The 27,999-nt window shown below is 36.6% G+C and overlaps 1 protein-coding gene across 1 annotated transcript in view; it reads left to right on the top strand.

Moving 5' to 3' along the window:
• Positions 1 to 26,478, top strand: part of PRKCI (protein kinase C iota) — a 69,381-nt gene extending 42,903 nt beyond the window's left edge. Inside the window, exons 8-18 of the mRNA XM_059391566.1 lie at positions 499 to 557; positions 7,251 to 7,427; positions 7,868 to 7,965; positions 9,189 to 9,275; positions 11,111 to 11,246; positions 14,280 to 14,367; positions 15,590 to 15,715; positions 16,268 to 16,347; positions 18,639 to 18,728; positions 19,103 to 19,218; positions 23,331 to 26,478. Of these exons, the coding sequence (XP_059247549.1) occupies positions 499 to 557; positions 7,251 to 7,427; positions 7,868 to 7,965; positions 9,189 to 9,275; positions 11,111 to 11,246; positions 14,280 to 14,367; positions 15,590 to 15,715; positions 16,268 to 16,347; positions 18,639 to 18,728; positions 19,103 to 19,218; positions 23,331 to 23,418 (1,145 nt within the window). The 3' untranslated portion in view covers positions 23,419 to 26,478. The remainder of the gene's footprint in view (positions 1 to 498; positions 558 to 7,250; positions 7,428 to 7,867; positions 7,966 to 9,188; positions 9,276 to 11,110; positions 11,247 to 14,279; positions 14,368 to 15,589; positions 15,716 to 16,267; positions 16,348 to 18,638; positions 18,729 to 19,102; positions 19,219 to 23,330) is intronic.
• Positions 26,479 to 27,999: the final 1,521 nt, after the last annotated feature.

Below are 27,999 nucleotides of genomic sequence, written 5' to 3'. Positions count from 1 at the left end.
TGAAGAAGAGAATTTTTTTTTTTTTTAAGATTTTATTTATTTATTTAATTGACAGACAGAGATCACAAGTAGGCAGAGAAGCAGTGAGAGAGACAGGAAGGGAAGCAGGCTCCCTGCTGAGCAGAGAGCCTGACTTGGGGCTTGATCCCAGGACCCTGAGATCATGACCTGAGCCAAAGGGAGAGAGGCCTTAACCCACTGAGCCACCCAGGTGCCCCAAAGAGAAATATTTTTTAAATGCCAAAAATATTTGTTAAAATCAGTACTTGGTTGCAGTTGGTTATGGCTCTCCACTCTCATTAAAGATTAGGATTTAAGTCATAAATATATACAGTTTATTACTAGTAGGACAGATACTCAATTTTAAATAATGCAGACTTATTCTGAAATAAAAACTTAAGTCAAATCATGAAAACATTTTAAGTCAAACTCAGGTTAATGGGTGATATGTTTTCTCCTTTTTCTTTTTTTTCCCCATGTTTGGGATTGGGTTTTCAGTAATTCCATATAATCCTTCAAGTCATGAGAGTTTGGACCAAGTTGGTGAAGAAAAGGAGGTAAGATAATTAGTTTTATTGTACATTACATCATCAGCTTTTTAATAAGACTCGACAGTTAAAAAATATGACAATTAACTTGCTTAGATTTTTAAATCATAATGGTAAAAATGCAGAAATGATGTTTAATGATGCTAGAGTTTTATTCTGATTTAATCTAATTATTCATTTCATTTAAATTAAAACTCATGAGATAAGTTCTTTTTTTAACAGGAGAAAATAAAATTCAATAGCATACTTTCTTTTTAAGATAGTAGAACCTATAAAGTATAATTAAGAATGAGGTTTAGAATACTTGGTAGTATTGATAAGACACATTGTAAATCCTACCATTTTATGGGCTAATTGTTTATTTAAAATATAAATGATTGAGCATCTTGACTGCTACTATTTTTTCTATTAAACATTATATCAGCTTTTAAAGCAATAGGTTTTTAATTAAAATGATAATTTTTTTGAAAAAAAGCTTACAGTGAAAAAGATTTATCATGCCTCACACCTTCCACTCCCACTTTGACTTCTGAGAGCAACTCTTTTTAATCATTTCTAATTGTGCCTATAACACTTATAACTCATTTTTCCAACTTTATATATTTTAAGCCATAAAGGTTTAGTTCACAGTACCTCCCCCCTTTTCCTTCTCTTTCCAGTGTTTGATAGGCGCATTATGTTTTACTCTCCACTACCTTTAAAAAAGCCCCAACTTTTTATCATGGAAAATGTAATTAAAGGTAAACAGAGTAGTATAACAAAGCCCCTGTATCCATTGCCCAGATAAAACAGTTATCAGTGTATGGCCAGTGTTGTTCGGTCTACCTACTTCCTTTGCTCCTGCATTATCTTGAAGTACATCTGTTGATTACATATTTAATCTCATATCTTAGTTTTTTGTTCTATGTAAGTCAATAAGCTTGACGCTCTAGCCATTCCTTCTCTTTCTTCCAGTTTTCCTTTTTTATGTGCATATTTATTTTTACATTGCCAAGGTTGTTAACGTTTACGATCTGTTCTGCAGCCACAACTACGTCTTCCATATTTTGTTCACAGGTTGAATGAATCATTCAAAGAAGGAAATTCCTAATAATAAGGAATGAATTCTCTATTCTAACACCATGAATTGCTATAGTATTTCTTTCTTTTCAATCCTTGACACTTTTACAGCTTTTTGTTCTTTTTGGTTTCTGTTTATTGTTATTGATTGGTTTGTTTGTTTACCAAAGACTTATTTGCTTTTATCCTCAAGAGTTTTAATATTTTTTTAAGATTTTTTCTTATAAGTAACAGTCTATTGCACATCTTTTTTTTTTTTTTTTTAAGAGTTTTTTAAGATTTTATTTATTTATTTTACTGAGAGAGACACAGAGAAAGAGAGAACACAAGTCAGAGAGCAGCATAGGGAGAAGCAGGCTTCCTGATAAGCAGAGAGCCCGACACGGGCTTGATCCCAGGACCCCAGGATCATGACCTGAGCAAAGGCAGATGCTTAATGACTGAGCCTTTCAGGCGCCCCTTTTTAAGACTTTTATCATACAGTGAAGTATGCAAATCATGTCTATATAGATAAATGAGTTTTCATACACTTTGTAATGACCACCCTGACCAGAAAATAGGATCTACTAATATCCCAGAAGCTCATGTACTTTCTTCTAGTGACTAATGCTCCCTCCTCACTATAAGTGACCATTGTCTTAATACCAGAGATTAGTTTTGCTTTTTCCCCAAACTTTATATGAATGGATTCATATAGTATGTATTTTTCTGTGTCTGGCTTCTTTCGCTCAGTATTGTGTTTGTGAGATTCCGTTATGTTTCACGTAGTAGTATTTCATTTATGTTCACTGTTGTTTCAATTTATCTATTCCACTATTGATTCCCCCCAATTGGGATTGGTACGATATACTGTTATGAACACTCTTATAAGTGTAGTTTGGTTCACATATATAAAGATTTCTGTTAGGTATATAATTAAGAGTGGAATTCCTGAGTCACATGTTACCGAACTTTAGTGGATAATTCCAAACAGTTTTGCAAAGTGCTTGTATTATTTTATACTTTCACCGATAATGTGTGTTTGATTGCTTCACAAATCTTTGTCAGCACTTTTTAATTTTAATTTTAGTGAATCTGTTGAATGTGTAGTGGTAGCTCATTATAGTTTTTTTCTTTTAAAGATTTTTATTTATTTATTTGATAGAGAGAGATCACAAGTAGGCAGAGAGGCAGGCAGAGAGAGGGGGGAAGCAGGCTCCCTGCTGAGCAGAGAGCCTGATGTGGGGCCCGATCCCAGGATCCTGAAATCATGACTTGAGGTGAAGGCAGAGGCTTAAACCACTGAGCCACCCAGGCGCCCCTCATTATAGTTTTTTAATGTGCATTTCCTTGCACAACTTTTCATATATTTATTGGCCATTTGGGTATCATCTTTAGTTAGGTGTCTGTTTTTTTTAAATGAGTGGTCTTTGTTATGTTGTTTTATAGGAGTTCTTTGTAATTTCTTGACATTATTAGCCTTTTATTGGTTATATATTGAAAATATATTCTTCCACTCTGTGGCTAGTATTTTCACTCTGTTAATGGCATCTTCTGATGAATAGACATTCTTGATTTTTAAGGTAGTGAAATACATTCATCTTTTCCTTTTTGATACTGCTTTGGGGCCTTTTTATTTTTTTATTTTTTTAATTTGACAGAGAGAGAGAGAGATTACAAGTAGGCAGAGAGGCAGGCAGAGAGGTGGGGAGGCAAGCGCCTTGATCCCAGGACTCTGAGATCATGATCTGAGCTGAAGACAGAGGCTTAACCCACTGAGCCATCCAGGCGTTTTGGATGTCCTTTTGAAATCTGTTTTTCCCAACACTATTGAAGATATTGAAAAGGCTATACCTTCCCCCATTACTCTGCAAAGCTATCTCTTCATCAGTTATATGCTTATGACATGATCTAATTTTGGATTCTCTCTTATTTTTTGTTGTTTTATTATTATCATTGGGTATTGTGCTTCATGATCACTATAGCTTTATAATAAGTCTGTCTAGTAAAATTCATCTGCTTTGCTGTCTAGGGATTATCTTGGCTACTCTTCCTGGCTTTTTGCATTTCCATGTAAATTTTAGAATCAGCTTGCTGGTTTCTACAAAAATCAAGCTAATAAACCAAATTGATCAGTATATTTCAGAAAAAGTGACATCTTTACAATATGAAATCTTCAAACTATGAGCATGATATTCCTTCTCTTATTTAGGTGTTTAAAGTCTGTCAATGTTTTATAGTTTTCAGAATCCTTTAACTATAGGTATTGGATGTAAATGGTATTATTTTAAAATAAAATTTTCTATTTAATACTGTATTTCTATTTACTACTATAACATTAACTTTATTTATTTATTTTTAATTCTTTTTAAAACGGATTATTTATTTATTTATTTGACAGACAGAGAGCCCAAATAGGCAGAGAGGCAGGCAGAGAGAGAGGAGGAAGCAGGCTCCCCGCTGAGCAGAGAGTCTGATGCGGGGCTTGGTCCCAGGGCCCTGAGATCATGACCTGAGCCAAAGGCAGAGGCTTAATCCACTGAGCCCCCTGGCACCCCAATGTGGGAAGGATTTTAATTCTAGTTTATGTCTGAAGAGATCTGGGACAATTTAGATATCTCTATTTTGTCTTGTGTTTGTGTTATTCTTGGGAATTTGTTGAGCCTAAATTCTCAGATTTATTGACGTGAAGTTGTCCATTTCTGAGAATATGAAATGACATCCTTTTTTATTCCTGATAAAATATGTTGTGCATTCCCTTTTTCTTCATCATTCTTGCCAGGGGGTATCAGTTTCTATTAGTCTTTTCAGAGAATTAACGTTTGGCTCTTCTCTGTTGGATGCTTATTTACTATTCTAGTGCATTGGTTTCTCCCCTATTTCCTTATGCTTTTTTGTCATTCACTTTAAAATAATATCTTTTTGTTGTTGTTGTTGTTTTTAAAATTATTTATTTATTTATTTATTTGACAGACAGAGATCACAAGTAGGCAGAGATGCAAGCAGAGAGGGAGGGGAAGGAAGCAGGCTCCCTGTTGAGTAAGAGCCAGATGTGGGGCTCAATCCCAGGACCCTGGGACCATGACCTGAGCCGAAGGCAGAGGCTTAACCCTCTGAGCCACCCAGGTGCCCCTCATGTTAAAATATATCTTAATCTCTATTATGATTTCTTCTTTGGTCAGAGCATTATTTTCAAGTATACTGGTTTTTACATATTTGGAAAAAAAATTTTCTTTTTGAAAAATTTTTTGACTTCTAACTTAATTCCTCTATAAATCAGAAAATGCGTTGTATGTGATCTCTGCCCTTTGAATTTTTTTGAAATTTGCTTGGAGGCTAAGTTACATAAACATTAGTATATATTCCATACATATTTTCTAATACAGTATGTTTTGTAGTTATTGAGTGTGGTGTTCTGTACAGGTCATTTCGGTCAAGATTATTAACAATGTTACTCCATTTCTATTGCCTCACTGACAATTCTTTCTCAACCACAAGGTTACATTGTGGATATGTCTGTTCCTTGTTTGTTTTGTTAGCTTTTGCTTTATATATTTTGAGGCCATGTTATTGAATACATACAAATTTAGAATCATAATACTTCTATTGGATTAACCCTTTTTTATCATGAAATATCCCTTTCTGTTTTTAGTAATGCTTTTTGCCTTAAAATTCTTATGTTAGGTAATTGCTATGTAACAAATAATCCCAAAATTTAGTGACTTAAAACAACAAGATTTATGTCATAGTTTCTATGTGTCAGGAATCCAAGTATGACTTATCTGGGCCCTTTGCCTCAGAATCACATACAGGCTACAGTCAAGGTGCTGGCAATGACTGCTATTACCTCAAAGCTTGACTGGGGAAGAAGTTACTTCCATACTTATCTAATTGTTGACAGGATTCTGTCCTTGCCACAGGGGCCTCTCTATAAGGCAGCTTATAACAAAGTAGCTTACTTTATTTCATCGGAACAAGTAAGCCGTAAGATCCAGAGAGCGTGAATGCCAGCAGAGCAGAACTCAGTCTTTTGTAACCTAATCTCAGAAGTGACATCCTATTGCTTTTGCATTATTTTTTTAATTACAAGCAAGTCACTACATCCAGCCCATACTCAAGGGGAGGGGATAACACAAAGGCATGAATACTAGCTGGTGGGGATCATTGGGGGACATATTAGAAGTCAGCCTGTCACAGTAGGCTACAATTACTTTGTCTTTTATTGGTTTAGCTACAACTATCTTTTGGTTAGGATCATGACCTGAGCTGAAGGCAGATGTCTAACCTACTGAACCCTGTACTAGTGTTTTTAAATAGTCTTTATTTAGGTTTATCCACATTTTTTTCTTTTTGTTCTGCATTCCTTCCTGTATGTCTGTCCTTCCATATGAGATTCTCTTTCTTCTTGAAGAACTCAATATTTCCTTTAGTGAGAGGCAACTAGTGATGGACTTCTTTAGTTTGTGTTTGTCTGAAAATGTTTTTATTTCACTTTCATTTTGAAGGCTATTTTTGTAGATAAGCAGCGTATTTATATCCTTTTGCGGTGACATACCACTGGTTTCTGCTTCTGCCTTGTTATTGATTCTATGAAGGTGTTGTGCTTTTGTTCCATGTCATTCTCTTTTACAGTTTACAGTTAACTACATTTAAAGCCTGTAGATTGCCTTATCTCCTTAACATTCTGTGCTTTCTTAATCTGCTCTAATCTGATTTCTTTCACTCTTTATTTATCCTTATTACCACATCAGATTTTTATTTCTAGATTTCTGTAAATGACCCTTCTCTTGAAACATCACTTTCCTTCAGTTTTCATAATACTTTTTTCCTTCTGATTTGCACTTGTTTTTCTTAAAATTTGGTCTTTGCTTTTCTTGATAGTCTTCACGTGAGAAAATTCATACTTAATTCTTATGGGTACATCTGTTGATTATATGCAGAGGATTTTGCAGATATGTTAAAAAAGATTATCTTCCAGTGTTCTCTATAAATTACTAGAAGCCTAAGTTTCTAGTTTCTAAGTTTCTAGTTGTAAATGAATTTAAGGCTAATTTTAATTTAAGGCTACTGCTCATTCCAAAGGAGCCTTGGTACTGTGTAGAAAAAAATATTTTCTACTAGTTAAGCTGTCTCATGCTTGTTTTCTGTCTATAGCTTTTTTGAAAGTGTCTCTGTCGTCGCATTAGTTCAGATGTCTTATATCAAGCTTCCAGTAGACTCTTTAATCTTGATATCCCATTGTAGCTTGTATCTCAGGATGAAAAACCAAGCCTATTATCTCAATAGCTCTGTCAATCTTATCCTGTGTGCACACTTTGTTTTTCTGTTAGTAGTACCTCCAATCTCCAGGTCATCAAAGTTAGTGTCATTTTTAAAATTCATGTATCTTCATTGCCTCCAGACCCAAATTTTATCAGATCTTAAGATACCCTTTAACACTTCCCAGATTTCAACTTCCTGTGACTATCCCTCTGAGCTCAATTCATGAATTGATCCTACGTCCTGTGTAGTTAGATTATATCATTTGGAATGATGTAAGAAGAGAATTATTAAGAACTTAGAAGATATTTTAAAATCTTCTTAGGTATAATCAGGTGTTATAAATATAACGTATTACGTAAAATTTCTCCAGGCATAACTCTTTGATGTAAATGTTCTTGACAGGCAATGAATACCAGGGAAAGTGGCAAAGCTTCATCCAGTTTAGGTCTTCAGGACTTTGATTTGCTTCGGGTAATAGGCAGAGGAAGTTATGCCAAAGTACTATTGGTGCGATTAAAAAAAACAGATCGTATTTATGCAATGAAAGTTGTGAAAAAAGAGCTGGTCAATGATGATGAGGTAAGTACAATGATTTATTATTTCTGAACTGTTAAATTGGATTAAGTGTACTATTTTGGAGAAAACCTCAGTGTTTGTGTCTTAAATTTCAGTCTATTCTAAATAAATGCTTCAGACAGATTACATAAGATAGATTTAATGTAATGTGATGATTACTAGATTTTTAAAAAAATCAAAATCAAACCATATTATTAACAAGGCAATGGACTAGAACTTTGTAAAAGTTTTCGTAGACCATTTCATAATATTGAAAGATTTATTGGTGGTGTTTTCTCTTTGTATGTATGCTCTTGTTTCATGTTGTTTCATGAAAATCAGTGCTTTTGATATTTGGCCTAGTTAGTAATTACATTTATGGTAATTGAATTACTAAGAATAAATTTATCATAGTTTTCATTATAATTCAGTTTGACATAGATTTCTTTCATATTTTGAAATAGGATATTGATTGGGTACAGACAGAGAAGCACGTTTTTGAACAGGCATCCAATCATCCTTTTCTTGTTGGGCTGCATTCTTGCTTTCAGACAGAAAGCAGGTAAGTTTAAAAGCTAATGGGATGATTACTGGGCTTTACACAATGAGAACTGCTTTCTGCTGTAAGCCGGAAGTGGAAGACATGGAGATGGAAGCAATAGTACTATGCTTAAAATTTCCTACTACTCAGAGTCTAATTAATCAGTGATACCATTTTAACACTGGATCAGCATTTAGCATTAGGAAATTACCTGCTTTAGGCAAAAAAAAGAAAAAAAAGAAAAAAAAGAGGCCAGATCATAAATATCTCCAAGAGTCTAGTTTTAGTTCTTAAAGCTTCCTAGAATTTAGCTAGAGGGAGAAATCCCAACTTCTTTACCTTAAGTAACAGATGAAAATGACTTACCTTGCAAATACTGAACTTGGGGTGAGAGTGAAAAGCTCTGGATTTTAGTGGTACTATTTTCAAATAGAAGAAAGAGTTTACACAACTGTGCTGGTTTGTTTTCTTGTATCTTCTGTGATTAAACAGCTTTCCACTCCAACTACCCTTTGTTTCCACCAAATTCCTGGAGTTTTTGTTAAGGGTAAATCTGTAGAATGCTCTCTGTGTTGTAACTGGTCTTTGTAGTGTTTAAGATGCAAAATGGCACTGCCTTATTTTGAATCTTGGTTTCATGTGCTCTCTGCTGTTGTTTATTTATTTTTTTAAGCCTGCTGACATGTAAAGTTCCTAGATTTAAGCCCTGCTGATTATTTCTTATTATTTCTTTTCTTTTCTTCTTCTTTAAAAAAAAAAATACTTTTGGGGCTCCTGGGTGGCTCAGTCGGTTAAGTGTCTGCCTTCAGCTCGGGTCATGGTCCAAGAGCCCTGGGATCGATCCTAACATTGGGCCCCCTGCTCAGCGGAGAGTCTGCTTCTTCTTCTCCCTCTGCCGGCTGCTCTGCCTACTTCTGCTCTCTATCTCTCTGTCAAAGAAATAAATAAAGAATCTTAAAAAGAAATACTTTTTTTTTCTCCAAGTTTTTATTTAAATTCCAGTTAGTTAACATACAGTGTAATATTAGTTTCAGGTGTAAGGTGTACAGTATAGTTTAGTAATACTTTCATACAACACCTGTTGCTCCTTGAGAGTACCCTCCTTAATCCCCACCACCTCTGCCCACCTCCCCTCTAGTAACCATCAGTTTGTTCTCTAGAGTTAAGAGTCCATTTCTTGGTTTGCCTCTCTTCCCCCTGCCTCATGTTCATTTGTTCTGCCTCTTATCTCTTCTCTGTTTTAGATTGTTCTTTGTCATAGAATATGTAAATGGAGGAGATCTAATGTTTCATATGCAGCGACAAAGAAAACTTCCTGAAGAACATGCCAGGTAGATGTGTACTGTTTGTGTTAGATTTTTGCTGGAGGTGGGGCTGGTGGGAGGGGGCGTTGTGGGAAGGGAATGCTGTAGGACTTTTTATGTGTCTCTGGTTGAAAAGAGTAGATAAATCATGTATTTTGATGCTAGTTAGTTTTTGTAAGTCATGTAGGGGCTAAGCTACAAGTTAGTTTACATTATAATATATAAATTACATGTAATGTTATATACATATTAATATAAGCAGTTGAAAAGTATAAACAGTGTTAAAGGGGGAGCCTTTAGTTTTCTAAACCCAGTTATTTTAAAATACTTTGTCTATTCAATATCCACAATTGAAACAATTGATGAATTTATAAACACTTACTCATCTAAGGTTTGCAGTGCTCTCTGACAGTTTTTTATTGATTATTATTTGTATATACTGGAGAGTAATAAAATAATTTCTTTTAAGCTATTATGTAATTCTGAATTATAATTTCTGAATTGTTCTGCCTTTGGCTTTTTTTTTTCCTCTAATCACATACCTATTGATAAATAAAAGATCATTAAATATTATTTATTTATTTAATGTCTTTAATTTGATATTATTATATAAGATTGTAAATTGCTTATATGTTGGAGGAATTAGGTGGGGAAGGATCATGGCCTTAGATAAGTTTAATTCATCTGTGCCATGTTTTGTTTTGTACTCAGAATTAGGAATAATTCACACCCTTTAGTGGTCCATAAAAGTAAGGCCAAAATGAAGCATATGAGTATGCATATGCATGTGATGAAGGTTAAAGATTTTATTTTTATAAATACTTGTTCAGTGAAAATCTTGTTAGGACATTGATTATTTCTTACCAAAAGGAGATAATATCCTTCAATTTTGTAAGAAGGTAGAAATTATACTAATCTAATCTTGGGCCAAACTGTGTTTGGGTTTGTTAATTTCCTGTATGTTCGTTTCCTGTATTTAGTCTTTATTAAATGATCACCCTTCATAGCAGAGCCACAAATGATATTTCTGATTGTGACCATAGCTTGAATTTGTTCCTTGTTTGTTCTGTTGGACTTGGGAGAAGTAGTTTTTACTGTATCAAGTGCCAGTTCTGGTTTTATTTCATCCTTTTCTGGGAACCAAATTACAAAATAAAATCTCAGGTTCTCTCTGCATAGAATTAAGTAGCTGAGAAGGTATGTGTTAGGCACCTCCAAACATGATCATGGTAACATTCACCAAAGTAGCCGTAAACCAACTTGGGTGTTTCGTTTTCATTATTCAGGTCAAAAGTTCTGGTTATCTACCAGTGGGTTAGTGGCAGATCTAAAAAGCTCTTTAACATTAAATGGTATGGTTGTAGAAGAATTTATTTTAATTCCCTCTCTAGAATTTTGGTATGGATTTTGAGTAGTTTGAGTAGGACTTTTAGCATTTTTTCTATTCTAGACCAATCAGTGATTCTTAGCATTTGGGGAGATCATTCTTAGAGAAGTGGTGAAAGCTGTGGAAATCCTATAGAAGATGTACAAGTACACATATACATACAGCTGTGCTCTGGTTGTAGCAGTGTGGACTGCCCAAAGTCCAGCCAAGGACCCAGATTAAGAGCTCCTGTCGAGACTAGCAAATTAAAAATTTTATGACTTTAATGTAGGCTGGAACTTTTATAATTGTGTTTTGGGCTCAGATATTTTAAAGTAGTACTTCAATTTGTGTTTTGGTATTATTTCTAAAAAACATTAGGAGAAAAATATCTTTTAACACGATTTTGGTGTTTTCATTTGCAGATGGGAGTAGGACTTCTAGAAACTTAAAACAATTTAAAAATTTGAATCAAATGAGTTATTTTTCATTTTAGATTTTACTCTGCAGAAATCAGTCTAGCATTAAATTATCTTCATGAACGAGGGATAATTTATAGAGATTTGAAATTGGACAATGTATTGCTGGACTCAGAAGGACACATTAAACTCACTGACTACGGCATGTGTAAGGTGAGGGAAATTTCTAGTTAATCAGAAGGTCTCAGCAGCTCACAAAATTCTTTTGGTAAAATAACAATATTTAAAGTTGAGGAAATGACTGCTACTTTGGGGTGCTTTTTGGGATTTTAGCACAAGGATATATATATACATATTTTCTAACCATTTACAAAATTCTGTATTTTCTGTGAGTGTATATGTGCTATAATAAGAGTTAATTTCCTTTTATTGTCTGTAAGCTTTTTATCTTGAATGTTGTGATACTACAGAAGAAAATTTGAAAATAAAAATTGTCTGCAATCCCATGACTTTAACGTAACTACTTACATGTCACCCTCCAGTTTTTGCTATTTAATTGTAACTTTTGATGATGCATTAAGGATTTTATCAGGAAATCTGTCATTTTTTTATATTTAAAGTTTAAATATCTGACATGAAATATGGTAGAACAAAATAAGAATTTCAGTTACTCTCAGGACATGTCCTTTATTTCTTGATACTTTATTCTTTCTGTAACAGTGTTTCATTTAAGGGTCCAGTGTTTTTCCACAAAATTTGTAGGGAGCTACTCTCCTTGTTAAAAGTAGCTGGGACAGAATTATCCTCACACAGTAATATGGCAACAAGCATGTAAATGTGTGAATTACATTCCCCCATTCACCGGAGGGATGTGCCTTCAGAGCTTGGAGGTTATTTAAATGTTAACATTAAGACTCTCTAATAGTATTGAAGATTTAACCTTATTATCTGTTCAGCAACATGAGAAAAGAAAATCTTTACCTAAAGTACTTTTGCTTTTAGGTACAAAACTCAGGCATTTATCTTTTCTTATATTCAATTTCTGTTTCCTTAAATTATTCTATCACACAAATCTTTAGTCATAAACATATAGAGATTTAGTAGGCAAACCCCTATGTACCCATCACTGAGATTTGTGATACCTTTTTCATCTCTCACTTTTTTTTTTTAAAGATTTGGTTGATTTATTAGAGAGAGAGAGAGCATGAGATGGGGGGTGGGTAGAGGGAGAAGGAGAAGCAGATCCTCTGCCGAGCTGGTAGCCCAACACAGTTCAATCCCAGGACTCTGGGATCATGACATAAGCTGAAGGCAGATGCTGAACCAACTGAGCCACCCAGACACCCCTCTCCATCACTTTTTCCCCAGAGGATTTTTTTCTTATTTCAAAAGAAAAATGACAAAAATATAAAAGTCAACAACAAAACCATGAGGAATGCTAACCTTATTATAAAGTGTACATATTAAAACAATAATGAGACTTAATTTTTACATGCCAGATACTGGTTTTTAAAATTAAAATAGTCTACTTACAAGAGTTTAAAGTAATGGGTATTCTCCCGTATCATTGGTGAGTGTATGCATTGTTACGATCTTGTGGATAACAGTTGGTGGGGATATATCAGGATTCTTAAAGATGTACAGCCACACTCTTCTCTCTAGTACTTCTGCCTCTGTGATATTCTGAGTACATATTTTGGTCTATGAGGAAAAGTTTGTGACCCGGTTTTTTTATTGTAGTTCGTGATAAATATTATAAATAATCTAAGTGGCCACTGGTAAGAACAATGATAGGGAAACTATGGCATGACCACAGAACAGAGCATTGTGAAGTCAATAAAATGTTTACCAGAAGATCATGACCATGTAAAATGTTTAGAATGTAACATTAATTAAAGTTCTAAAGTATAGCATTGTCTAGTTCTATATGCTTTGTTCTCTTATGTGGCATTACACATTTATTTTGTTCACCTTTGTGTATTTTTTAAGTTATTATAATGGGTATGCATGACTTAAACAATGAAACTCACAAAAATGAATTGTCTTTCTCTTGCTTGCTTAATTGTATATTTAGTATTATTTAGATTGTGTTTATTTTTTTAAGATTTTATTTATTTAAGATTTTATTTATTTATTTGACAGAGATCACAAGTAGGCAGAGAGGCAGGCAGAGAGAGAGGAAGGAAAGCACGCTCCCCAATGAGTAGAGAGCCCAATGCAGGGCTCAATTCCAGGACTTTGGGATCATGACCTGAGCTGAAGGCAGCTGCTTAACCCACTGAGCCACCCAGGCGCCCCTAGCTTGTTTTTAAACTATCTTTTTATTGTTGATTTCTTATTTAATTACTGTGGCCAGCAAATGGTCTAAATGATACAGGTTCTTTGAAAATATATTGAGGTTTCCTTTGTGACTTAGTATTTGATCAGTATCCCACATGTACTTAAAAAAGAATATATAGGGGCACCTGGGTGGCTCAATTGGTTAAGCAGCTGCCTTTGGCTCGGGTCATGATCCCAGGATCCTGGGATCAAGTCTTGCTTCAGGCTCCCTGCTCAGTGGAGAGCCTGCTTCTCCCTTTCCCTCTGCTGCTCTGCCTACTTGTGCTTGCTCTCTCTCTCTCTCTGTCAAATAAATAAATAAAATCTTCATTAAAAAAAAAAAAAGGATATATAATCTCTTGTTTGTATGCAGGGCATCTCTGTTCTTCACAACCTCTCTCCTTCCCTCCTCCCTCTCTCCTCACATGCACATAGATTACACATATTCTATATTATATTTACCTCTGGCTTTTATCTAAATATTTTTCTGCTTACTAGATTTTTTTTTGTCTGTATTATTTGTCATTTTCTGATAAATATGTGTTAAAATCACCTATCATGATTGGAGATTATATTATCAGTTCAGCCCGATGTGAGGTCAGTCCCAGGACCCTGGGATCATGACCTGAGCCCAAGGCAGATGATTAATGACTGAGCCACCCAGGCGTCCCTCAAATGTAATTTTTATCTTAACTGAATTCTACCAACAGCTAATGAGGACAGGTTTTCTTTAAGCTATTTAATGGCAACCTGTGATTTTAATAATATGGACAACTGTGCTAGTGGTATTTTACTTAAGCTTTATATATTACCATAGATGCTGAGTTTATATGATGATGAAATAAAAGAGATGAATTTAGAAGATAATTTCCTGTCTTACTATATTATTTCTCTCTCTCTCTCTCTCTTTTTTTTTTTTAATAAAAGGAAGGATTACGGCCAGGAGATACAACCAGCACTTTTTGTGGTACTCCCAATTACATTGCTCCTGAAATTTTAAGAGGAGAAGATTATGGTAAGAAATAAATAGGTGGTATTTTAGCTGTGTGCTAGATGGGTGGTTAAATGTGGTACCAAATGCACTGTATTATATTATAGTATTTAAATCCTAATCTTATTAATATAAACTTTCTTGATTCCCTTAAAACCTACATGAAAACCCTAAACTATGAAATCAGAGACAGTGGGACCTTATCAGTATTTGAAGGTACAGATTTGAATAATATTTTATTAAGGGCAACACTAAAAGTATTAGGTACTAATATAAGCAGTTTATACATATTAATTAAGCCTATCAATAATCCTAGGAGGTAAGCACTGGTTAATTCCCATTTTTAGAGAAAGTTTAAATAACTTGTCCAAGGTCCTACAGCTAGAAAGTGGCAGAGTAGGGATTTAAATTTTAGCCATGTGACTCCAGAGTCACGAACCCCTAGAAGATTGTTTCTATTTCCTGGGGTGTTTCCTCCAGGAATCTGAAAAATGAGGGAAAGATTGACTGCTGGTCAGGAACCAGAGGATATATTTATCTTAAGCATACATTTGACTTCTTGGGTTCTGACCCTCTGATTTCAGCAGATGTAAAGGAGGATGGGTACTTCTGACAGCTGCTCATAATCTGATTCCAAGGTCCTTCAAGGATCTTTAATCAGCTAGCAAAAGATCAGGTTTCAGACCAACGAAAGTTATTCTCAAGTACAATTTAATTATATCCTCAAAAACAACGTGTTAGAAACAGATCATGAGTCTGAAATTACAGGCATACTTGAGAAAAGAAACTTCTGTTTCATTTCCAATATTTTATTTTTTAATTTGTTTTTAAAGATTTTATTTACTTATTTTAGGGAGAGTGATAGAGCGAGCCTATGCAGGTAGGGGGAGGGGCAGAGGCACAGGGAGAGGAAGAGGGAAAGAATCCCAAGCAGACTGCACTGAGCCGGTACCCGTGACCCTGAGATTGTGACCTGAGCTGAAACCAAGAGCCAGGTGCTTAAATGAATGAGCCACCCAGGGGTCCTTCCAATATTATATTTTTAAAGCTATCTTTTTGGTACCTCCCCTTTTTGAAAACTGAATTATTCCTATAATTGTCATTGCCTACCATGATAGTTACAATGCATTTAGAGTTTAGTTTTTCTTTATGTTTATTTTTTCATTATATAATAGAATGAATCTCAAGTTACTTTTGGGAATGCAGAAGAGATCATTTGTTACTTCAAAGAATTTCTTTTTTGAAGGTTTCAGTGTCGATTGGTGGGCCCTTGGAGTACTAATGTTTGAGATGATGGCAGGAAGATCTCCATTTGATATTGTTGGAAGCTCTGATAACCCTGATCAAAACACAGAGGATTATCTCTTCCAAGGTAATTTACAGTATTTTATAGAGATTCTCTGTGAATAACCTATTCTAGAGCATGAATGAGGATGGCTCACATTTTTACTTTGAGTAAGAAAGAGGAAAATAATTTGGACAGTGTACTTCTTAATATCTTCAATTTTTTTAAAAGATACATCTTCCTCCCTCTCTACCTTCAGTCCATTTGCCAACTACTCTCTCATACTCAAAAATAAAACAGAGTTTCTTTTAGATTGTGTATCATAGAGAGTAGAGGAAAGAATCCTGTGGCTAGAGAGGACAGTCTTTTCACATGCACCCTGAGGGTGAGTTCATAAGTCCAAGAACAATATGGAGATAAAGTAGGGTACCAAGAATGTAAGGGAATCAAAAGGTGAAAAAAACAGGCCTGCGATTGGAAATACAGAGACTCGAACTGGATACAAACAAGCAAATACTGAAGTAATATATGTCATGTCTTATTTTTTCCGCTAGAGTGCCTTATGTTCTTGTAATAAAAATGTAAAGATTGAACCCATGTAAAAGTTAAATATATAATGCCGTAATTTTGTCTTTCTAGTTATTTTGGAAAAGCAAATACGCATACCGCGTTCTCTCTCTGTAAAAGCTGCAAGTGTCCTGAAGAGTTTTCTCAACAAGGTATAAATCGCATATAATAATCTTTAGTGGTTTATCTGTATGTAAACGAAACTGTAAGTAGAGGGTCAGGCAATGTAACATTCCAGAACATCGGAGTATGTGATTCAGTTAGGTCTGGAATTTGTCTCTTCACCAAAGAATAATTTGACAGCGTCAGATCGTGAGATGAGTTGTCCTTTCCATTTTGGCGATGTAATTCACCCCCAGCTATATATTACATATGGTGTTTTTAAGTAAATGATATATATCAGGTACACAATGAGAGAAAAATTATAGTCTTTGGGGATAGCCTCAGTGGTACTCCTAGCTCCAGTACTCAGTTTTCTTTGGGTTATTACTCACTTGGCAGCAGTATTCCCTACAGATGATCATGTCAAAAGCCCAAGATAAAATTCAGAAGAAATGAAGTGCTATCATTGGCCTTTAAAAGTCTGAAGATCATTCAATTATTTGTTGTTGTTGGTAGGTTAGAAGAGTTTTGGGATCTAAGATTATGATTCTGAACAGTTTTTACTCACAACACTTCTAACACCAAATGTGTAGGTTTTCCCCCACACCAACAACCAATTCTCCAGCTCTCCAGACATACTGGGTGTCCCACAATTCATTTTTGGGGGCACTAACTTCCCAGAGTTAACATCAGATTCCAGGGGTTTAAGGGCTCAGGCTCACAAGACTGTCTTCACTTCAGAGGCCAGTCACAAGTACTGAGCACCCACACTTCTGTGTGACTTGGCTGCAAAGTTGGGGGTTCCCACAACCCTCCCACGTCAGGTTTGAGAATTTGCTGGAATGGCTCACAGGACTCTGGGAAATAGTTTCCTTGCCATCACTAGTTTGTTATAAAGGATACAGTGCACAACCAGATGAAAACATACACAAGGCAAGGTCCAGAAGGATCCTGAAAGCATGGGAGCTTCTGTCCCTGTGGAGTTGGGGTGCACCACCCTCACAGCACATGGGTGTTCACCAACCCAGGAGCTCAGAGGGTTCAGAGGGTTTTGTGGTGGTTCCATGACATTAAGCATGACTGATTAAATCACTGGCCATTGGTGATTGAACTCCATTTCCAGCCCCTCTGAAAAGGAGGCTGAAAGTTGCAACTCTAGTAATCACACGGTTGCTTCCTCTGGCAACCAGATCCCATCCTGAAGCTATGACAGGCCCACCAAGAGTCACCTTATTAGCATAAACTAAGGTATAATCAAAAGCGATTTGTTATGAAAAATGACACTTCTGAGATTCAGGAAATTACAAGGGTTTTAGGAGCTCCGTCAGGAACCTGGGACAGGCCCCGGATATGCTGCTTACTGTATCACAGCAATCTTGGCAAATCGTAAATCTTACTTTAAATAAATTGTAGGTTAGAAGGTAGGTTGATGTGCATTTACCTTCTCAGGTACATGTAGATAAGATAATGACGAATTTAAATAAAATAAGAAATTGAGGCTTTTGAGTACTTTATTTGAAGAAAGATTTAAAATGGAAATCTAAGTGTCAACACACTGAAAAATGAAGGTGAGAGGTTTTAATATTCAAAACAAAATGTCTTTTATTGGAAAGGAGGATGGTAACATGGTCTCATTCACAGTCATGAATAAGCCATAACTTTTTATAAGTTGCAGTCCCTCCTCGGTCCAGTGAGTCACCTAATGGTTGTGTCACTATTGTACACAGATGTTGGCTTGTTGCTGTAATTGGGCATAGGGCTTTTATTTGTTTGTTTGTTTGACAGAGAGAGAGAAAGAGATCACAAGTAGGCAGAGAGGCAGGCAGAGAGAGAGAGGAGGAAGCAGGTTCCCCACTGAGCAGAGAGCCCGAAGCGGGGCTCGATCCCAGGAACCTGGGATCATGACCTGAGTTGAAGGCAGAGGCTTTAATCGACTGAGCCACCCAGGCACCCTGGGCATAGGGCTTTTAAAATGAGCCAAGAACAGACTTGTGAAGTTTGGGGTTTGTATATTTTGACTAGCACTCTAACCTATGCCAAAGAAATATCAGGAAGCCACTCAAATGATTCTGGTGCTCTTTCCTCCCTTTTTCTTCAGCAAGGAGTGGACCTATGTCCACTAGAATCACATGATAGCTGAAGAGAAAGCCACAAGGAAATCTTGTCACAAGCTTCAGATACTCATTTAAGTCTTGTATTATGTTACATAGAAATAAAAGGTAGACCATACTGATTTCAGAAATAGAAGTATCATATAATAGACATGAAACCCAGGTCACAAGATGATTTATTCTAAAGCATGATACCCACTCACTTCTTGAAACATTTCTTCCCACCATAGGACCCAAAGGAACGATTAGGTTGTCATCCACAAACAGGATTTGCTGATATTCAGGGACACCCATTTTTTCGAAATGTTGATTGGGATATGGTATGTAAATTTTCATTGTTTTCTATGTTAGGTTTCATTATTATCTTGGGCCAAATTTTATTATCTTGAAAGAATGCTGAAAAACAAATATATCACAGCTTCAGTAACTTAAAACCACTCTTTAAAGTGCTTTTTAAAAAGCTTTAAAACAGTAATAGCTTGGAATACTAATTTAATGGACCAGGTTGTTGTAATATTAGTAAGGCCCGCATCAGTGTTTTGTAAATGATTTCCATCCTTGTGAATACTGTAGAGCCATTGCTATGAACGCACTGGGATAGGACGAGGAGGCATCTGAGGGCAGAGGAGAAATGTAGAGGTGGAATTTTTCTGGGAACGTAGGCTTGAGCTGTCATCTAATATGTCTTTTCTAGATGGAGCAAAAGCAGGTGGTACCTCCCTTTAAACCAAATATTTCTGGGGAATTTGGTTTGGACAACTTCGATTCTCAGTTTACTAATGAACCTGTCCAGCTCACTCCAGATGATGAGTAAGTAATTCCATAGACTGAAATATTTCTAAAGTTCTTTGGAAGTTTCACTGTTAGTGGCTACACAGTGCTTCGTTATCAAATTATAGTATGATTTATTTAGCCATTCAGTTATGGGGTATTTGAATCTATGACAGTCTTTTAAGTTACAACAGCCACCCTATTCTACTTTGCCTCCCATGCCTTATCTCAGATTCTCACAACAGCCTTGTAAATCGACTTGCTGTCCTCTTCGTCTTACAGACGAGGAAACTGAGGCTCAGAGAGGTGAAGCAGAGTTTCACAGTCACCAGGCAGTGGCGTCAGGACGCAAACCCACGTCTGCCCAAGGCCCATGCCCCTGCCGCTGCCCTGGGCTGCCCTGCTATGCCGATGGCCGTTTTTGTCTGAGTCCCTGTAGGTCACCTTAAGATAGATTCCAACAAAACGAATTAGGTCCAAGGGGATCACATGCTTCAGGCTCTTGATGTGTATTGCCAGATTGCTTTTTTTTAAAAGAGTGGTTTAGAATAATTTGGGGGTATTTGATCACTGACCTGTCATTACAGATTTGTTCTCTCATCTCGAGGAAGCCCTTCCTCCTCGGCATTATTTTTACTCACATCTTCTAATTCCTCTCACATGCCTCATGCAGCTGTTCCAGACTGTCTCTACATTTTAGAAGCCTTCAGTCCTACCCTTATGTCCCCCACCACAGTGGATCAGCCTTGCCTTACCTTGACTGCAAGGACTGGGACCTCCTGCTTTGAGCTTGCTCCCTTTTCATCGCTCACCAGACCACGGCGAGGCTCACAATTGCTCTCTTACCTCCTTTTCCTTCTTCTGGGTGCTTGGATGTCCCTCGTTTGCAGGGGGTGCCCCATTTCCCTACATCTGTTTCCTTAGCTTCTCTGCTAGGATTTCATTTTGTCGGTTATGTCTGTTCTTCTGCCTCCTTTAATTTCTCTTTCCGGCTGCTTTTCTGCTACTCACCAACATGCTCCAAAATCCAAGTTTTCCCCCTGAATCTTAGCACATCTTTGAACCGTCACATTTTCTTACTTCATTTTCTTCCCAAAATAATTAATAGATGCTCATGGTAAAAGAAAATAAATAAGCAGCATCTCTCTCGAACTCCTTCAGAATAGTCAACATCAATTGTCTTGTGCTTTCTTACTCTGGGCACTTCAACTCCTCGCAGTTTAACCTGTTCCTCCAGCGTCTGAAGGTTGAATTGATTTGTTAATTTCTGACTTTTAAAGCGTATTCTGATTCGTGTGATTCATTGTCATCTCCCCTGAGGTCTGTACAGCATTTGGTGCTCACAGCCTTGCTTTGGTTGGCCCTAGCCATCCTGGTTCTGTGGCATCTCTGTGACCACTTGTCACCCTTTTTTCCCTGTCCCCTTGAGGCAGGGATGTTCCACGGTTCAGTTTACAACAGCCTTCTCTTTGCTGTGTGCAGTTTGTGTCTGGGGATTTCAGCCAGCCCCACAATATTGACACCAGCTCTTTCAGTGACTGCCAGCAAAATTGGCAAACAGTTGTTGAGCAAAAGGCACTGTGCTAAGTATTAGCCATTCAAAGACGATTAAGATGTAGGTCAGTCTCCCGAAAAGCTTCCTGTCTACTGAAGGAGAGAGAGATGTACCAATATCATTACTTCTGACAGCATCATGTGTTAGAAATCACACCAGATTCAATCAAAGGACAGGAATTTGTCCTGACACCACCTCTTCCCCGCTGGGTAACCTGGGTTTGAATGTCCTAACTTCTCTGAGCCTGTTTGTTCTCTTCCTGCCTGTGTTGCAAGGCCACTGTGAAGAATGAGAGAACGAGGGTTCTGGAGTACCTCGCCTCCACCCAGTGCCTCTCCTGAGCTGCATTTCTGTCTGCTGATTTAAACGTCTCCCCTAGTTCGCCAGACAAGCACCTCAAACACAAACCCCTAAATACTTTCAGTAACGATGCTTGAGATGTCTGGCTGCATCCGTCAGAAGAGCACGCGACTCTTGAGCTCAGGGTTGTTATTTCGAGCCCTATGTTGGTACAGAGATTAAAAAAGAAAGAAAAGTAATGATTCTTTATGGTCTCTTTTTCTGTTCTCAATCTGTTATTTTTATTTACCTTTTTCTGTTCCCTATGTCATCACGTATTTGTTCAGATTCAAAATGTCCATGATTATGGACCCTTCCTTTTCCTTAACAAACTGTAACACATTCAGCCGCCAAGTAAATCCTGTCTGTTCTTCCTTTACTTCACGACTTGCGTCAGATCCTTCATGTTCGTTCCCACTGCTATGAGTCCAGTTCGTATCTCTTTCAGCTCATACCCAGAACACGACCCCATCCTCCTCATTGGGCATCTTCTTGGCTTTGCCACCCATTCGGCCCATCTCACTAAGTAGCACTCCCAGTTCTGTCACCCCCTTGTTGGAAGCCTCCAGGGACCTCCTGCTTGCCTAGCAGATAAAATCTGTCCCCTAGGCCAGCAGTTAGAGCCTCCCACCCTCTCCTTCTGCCTGACTCTCTGGCCGTCTCTCGCTCTATGCTCTGTGTCTTGTTACTCTGCGTTCCCTGATGGTGTGCTCTTACCTTTGTTCATGCTGTTCCTCTGTATGCATCCTTCATCTTTATGTACTGGAATCTTCTCTTTCTTTCTGAGCTAGTTCAGGTGTAGCCAGATCTTTGATGAACCAAGGTGAAACTCCTCAGGGTAAACCTCACTGGCTTGAGCTAGCCATTATCTTCCTTTCAGATCACCTGTCATTTGTCATGCCTCTGTTCCTGTGCTTTCAACTCGAATAAATTACTTGCATTTTCTGACCCAACATCATCTTTCGTGATTCCATTCAGTATATGTTTATGTAGTGGATGCTGGTGTTTTCGATTTCTCCAACCAGAAGTCACCCTTTATTTTAGAACTGTGGTTAGATCCAGGCTTAGCTGTCCTGTATGAAACTCAGGGTGTACTGCTTTCATTTGTAGCTTTTTGTTGTATGACGTTCCTTCCCTCCTTGAAGGAAGGGACTGTATCCTGTGTAACTTCGTGCTCTGCCGTATAGTGTGTGCATTTTTTTTTTGAAGATTTTATTTATTTATTTGACAGAGAGAGATCACAAGTAGGCAGAGAGGCAGGCAGAGAGAGGGGAAGGGAAGCAGGCTCCCCGCTGAGCAGAGAGCCCGATGCAGGACTCGATCCCAGGACCCCGAGACCATGACCCGAGCCAAAGGCAGCGGCTCAATCCACTGAGCCACCCAGGCGCCCCTAGTGTGTGCATTTAAGTATTAAAATACTCAGTAGTACTATTCTTACTGCATATTAAATTAGAAACCCAGTATAGCAGAATGCCAGCGTGTTTACACCCTACGACCCATTACCTCCTTGCAGTGTCTTTCTGGATACCTGTCCCTATTGCCTTTTTTTTATTCTGGGTACCTGTCCATATTTGCATGTTTTTTTTCAAGATTTTATTTATTTATTTGACAGAGAGAGAGACACACACACACACAGTGAGAGAGGGAACACAAGCAGGGAGAGTGCGAGAGGGAGATGCAGGCATCCCTCTGAGCAGGGAGCCGGATGCAGTGCTGGATCCCAGGACCCCGGGATCATGACCTGAACCAAAGGCAGACACTTAATGGCTGATCCACCAATGGGCCCTCGGCAGGGGGCCTGCTTCCCTTCCCCTCTCTCTGCCTGCCTCTCTGCCTACTTGTGATCTCTCTCTGTCAAATTAACTTTTTCTGGGTCTTGTCATCATCACCTTCCTGTTGAGGTGATGACTAAATTGAATGCTAATTCAGACCTGTATGTTCACCTATAGAGAGGAATGTTGTTCAGGTCAAAAGTTAAAATTAACTAGGCTTGTGACAGTTTGTGACTTTTTTATTCCTAGCCTTCAGTTTTGCACCACCTTTTAGTTCTAAACTTGCTTATGGGATTGTTAGTCTTCTTTTATTTTCAGTGCTCTTGGTTCTTCTAGAAAATGTTTTGGAACTAATCTAAACACTTAATAGATTTCCCCTCCATAATTTATGTAAATTAGCCTTCTTTTATTTTTTTAATTTTATTTTACCAATTAAATAAAAAGTTGGTTAGTTTATGAAAATTAATGTATTTTTCTTTCAACAGTGACATCGTGAGGAAGATCGATCAGTCTGAATTCGAAGGTTTTGAGTACATCAATCCTCTTTTGATGTCTGCAGAAGAATGTGTCTGATCCTCATTTTCCAGCTGTGCATTTTGCTTGTGTTGCCATTTAATGCATGAATAAACTTGTTACCACCTGGGATACAATGAACCATTTTATATTTTTCACCTACAAAAAAGCACTCAATATCTTCTATTATTGGCTGTGAGAGTCAATTTATTACATCTAACTGTGAAAAAGAAAATGAAACTAGTTTCCAGACAGTGTCAACACTTAACTCTATTGGTAATCCAGCAGCCTACTGATGAGTAATGAAGTTGTCCTTTTGTTTAAAGAAACTACTTACCACCACCTTTAAACAGAGAATCGGTAGCATTAAGGCACCTGGTGGGATTATATCTTAAGCCTCCGTAATTTTTTCATTCGTCACCTCACCTTGAAGTGTTTAATTTTTATATAAAAAAATGATTCAAAAAACAGCAATTTATTATATTTCCTATTACTTTCTGAGTTGTTTGTGTTTAAAAATTCAGCTGTAAGTTTTATTGCCTTGGATAATTAAATTACTGATTTTTAAGGCAGCAGTTATTAAATTGGTAATAAAAGATGACTCTTGCTTTGAATTAGGGAATATGCATTCTGCTTGAGGGAGAAAAATGGGCACATTTTGTTAAGCATCAGATTCCAATCATTAGCTGTTTTTGAAAAACTTATTAGAGTGATTTCTTTAGTATAGGGGCATTAACTTCTGAGCTTACCCCTTTTTAACTGGTAAGTTAATAAATGGCACGCAAAGAGCCAGGATGTTTTTGAATGGAGCATGTCTCAGCATATAGAAAGAAAAAAAATAGACATTTAAAATAGATACAGAAAAGTGCAATGGTGAGATTTCTTTCTTAGCAAATCCCATAGGTATTTTTTGTGATTTGATTTAGATAATAAGGAAGCGCTCGTTATCAGACTTACAAAAACATTCCATTATCCAGTGGAGACAGAATGTATGCTATTTTTTTCTTATAGTTTAGTATACAGAAAAAGAATTTATCTTCCAAATAGTGGCGTAACCATACTCACTTCTTCACCAAAGCCCCATCATCCCTACTTTTGGACCCTGTTTATGGAGTCTTCAGTGAAATTTAAAAAAAATAAACACGAATAAATATTAGGGACACGCACATATATGCACATATATGCACAACGTTTCCAGCTCCTTAAGTGAGTTTGTATTAAGTAGGTAACACAGGTAATCAGAGTGGAATACATTTCAAAGGCAGAGTTCTTCAGATTATTTTTTATTAATATTAGTGTTTAGCAATTTATTATTTAAAGGGATGCCAGTGATGGCATCTGTTTATTTTTTTTAATGAAAAGGGATGTAAAAAGTAACCATAATCATCTAAGTTACTTACAGTTGTCCAGTCTTGGTAAAATTGAATTTTGGGGAAAGCTAGCTAGTTTTAAAACTAGAATGATTTAAAATTTATAGGCATTTAATAAATTATCTCTTTTTGTGATGCTACATTTTATTAGAAATGTAATTTTTCTGAAGTTTCTGGCCATATACTCATTTTTCTTGAAATAACTAAATCTGAAAGCAATGAAAACCTCAAAAAGAAAAAGTTTATATATGTTCCCATGTTTATATAACAGGTATATATGTTTTTCTTAATACCTAAAACCTGTTTTAAGAAGCAATATTCACTGCTTCAAACCATAAACCCATAGAAAATTCTGACATGTCGGAAATGTATTTATGATCTTGCTTTTAAGTGGTACTGTTTCCCTTGGGCATTAGTTCTCAAATTTCAGAATGGGGAACAATCACCTGGGACATTGTTTAAAATGCACATTGCTGGGCCCACCTTAGAATTCTGTTGGGTCTTTGAACCTTATTTTGAGAAACACTTTCTTGGAGCTATTCTTTCTTGTCCTGTAGTTATATATTAGAATATTCATGATAAGTTTTGAGAAAGAGGTAGGCAGTGAGTTACTATCTTATCTACAATTTTAAATAAATTTCAAATGACTTCTTCAGGTTAGATATCCCCCACCCCCCACCCCCAAAAAATCCCATCTATTTTCTATCAGGAGTGTTACAAATGATGAACATTTTTCTGTGATAAGGTTTTAACCATTATTCAGGGTGGTTTTTTGTTTAAAAAAATTTTTTTTAACAGATAAGATTTACCATGTATATTTTATACAAAACTGCATTACAAATATGTTTTTAATTGCATTGTTTTTTTTGTAGTTTTTAAGTGTCATGCCAGTTCCTTTTATATTATATAGAAGTTCTCACAAAATACTCAATGGGAATAAGGCAGCTGACAGAATGGGATTTTGGTGTTCTAAGAAAAAATTTATTTTGCATAAGCATGTCTGTGGTCAGATCATTTTACGTGTCTGCAGCCTGAATTGCATATCAGGTATTATGCTTGTTTAGTACCTGTACATTTACTTTTTAACTTTCGTTTTGATTTTTGTCATGTGGAATACTGCCTTGGTCATCATAATGTAATCTGTGTTTGTGTACCCTTTTTTTTTACTTTAAAATCTTTAAATAAAATGTTTAATACTCATCAGGACTGGAACAGGTTTAATATGTAGCATTTCAGAAATTTATGTAAGAACAGAGTGCATCAGAATTTGTTCAAGAAAGAAAGTAGAAATTTTAGAGTTTGGAATTTTGCTCTACTTAAATTAGCATTCTGGTAGTACTCATGCCATAATCACAGACATTCATTCATAAAATATTGTTCAGTGTATTTTTAAACTCACTCTTCTATGTATCCCTGCTATTGGAAAACAAATTAGTAGAAATCAGCTGAACGTAGAGCATTTTAACTAGTTTTAAAACTGAAGCAAATTTGAACAGAGTCCGAATAGGTTTTTCCCAAATTATGTTGCACTGTGGTCTAAAGTTCCAGAACTTGTCCTTTCTCGGTTGTAGTTGGTGTCTGTAGATAACAGCTGTGAGATCGGCGCCTCACACTGAGCAAACCTCTTTACCACAGCTTAATGTCGCCTTCCCTTCACGAGGAGAATGAAATCTTAAGTGCCTTTACTTTTTTTCCCTGAGTGGACTTGTCAGAGAGCAAGGGGTTGTATATTAAAAGCACCAAGGACTGATCTCCTGTGTCTTATTTTATTTTTTAAAAGATTTTATTTTATTTAAGATCTTATTTCTTTATTTGACAGAGAGAGAGATAGGGAGAGAGAACAAATGCAGGGGGAGTGGGAGAGGGAGAAGCAGTCTCCCCGCTAAGCAGGCAGCCCCATGCAGGGCTCGATCCTAGGACTCTGGGATCATGACCTCAGCCAAAGGCAGATGATTAATGACTGAGCCACCCAGGCAACCCAAAAGTTTTATTTTAAAGTAATCTCTACACTAAGTGTGGAGCTCCAACTTAAAACACAAGATCAAGTCATATGCTCCACCAACTAAGCCACCCCGCATCTCCTGTGTTTTACTATTTTATCCTAATTTCAATTCTTGCTTAAAATGGAGTTAGAGGTGGTACTAACGAAGTTCTGCTCAAGCTAGCCCCAGTATCAAATCATGAGTTTGATTGTTTCCTTTGAGATAGTAAAATCCCAAAGCAGAGTCCAGAGAGGAGCTTTGCAGCTTTAGGGACACTGCAGTAAGGCGGTCACTGAGGCAACCGGTTTCTCCCTGAAAGGTAAAGCCAATCCCCAGTTTTTAAAATTCAGCAGCTTAGCTTCTGGACAACACCCACCAGTGAGTCAATCTGGTGTATTGATGGCCTATCTCCCTAGATTTACCCTCCTCTGCCCTAGCACTTCGAGGATTAGTTAAAACCCAGATAATCCATGTACTTTGTATCCATAGTTTATTGTTCCAGAATATACTGTAGTTTACCATACAGGGTGCCAGAAAAGAATCTCTGGCCTTGACATTCAGGATGGAGCGTGGACACACTGAGAAAGATGTTCATGTCTACAACAAAGAAACCAATGAGAGGAACCAAATAAATGCAGTAAATATACAGTATGTACAGTTGTGATAGTTTTCATCTTCACCAGGGAAACTTGTCTTGAGTTTTACTTGACATTCGTATGTAATTTATGCAAGACGTTTTTCAAATTTATGGTAGATTCCACAAAGCTTTCAGAATTCATAAATATACAGAAAGAATTCATTTATATATAATAAGAATTCATATATATACATACATGCTTTCATATATTATATTCGATTGTTTTTGGCTCTTGTGCCCAGAAATATGAATGGGAGTGGGAGAGAAAATTGTTGGATGCTTCTGCTTAGACTGGATTTTGTACAATTCATCTCTGAAATTTATGATGAAAATGAATCTGGCTCAGAATTTAAGAGTGATTTTCGGTAGTCAGTCCACCTTCATGTAGCCATTTGTGCCTTACTGACATTAACACTATTTTTACTGTAATTACTATTCTTAATGTTTTTATTGAAGAAAATGAAATTATAATTTTTCTAAGAGTTAAGTGATTGCTTGGCCTGATCTTTTATAGGATGTCTAAAAGTTAAAAAAACAAAAACAAAAAAAAAAAACAACCATGCCAGCTGGATTTGAGATTTGAGAGAGATTCAGCTTTTTTTTTTTTTTTTTTAAGATTTTATTTACGTATTTCACAGAGAGGGAGAGCACA

This window comes from Mustela nigripes, chromosome 2, assembly GCF_022355385.1.
Source record: "Mustela nigripes isolate SB6536 chromosome 2, MUSNIG.SB6536, whole genome shotgun sequence".
NCBI classification, from domain to species: domain Eukaryota; kingdom Metazoa; phylum Chordata; class Mammalia; order Carnivora; family Mustelidae; genus Mustela; species Mustela nigripes.
This window is presented reverse-complemented; position numbering and strand designations above follow the sequence as displayed.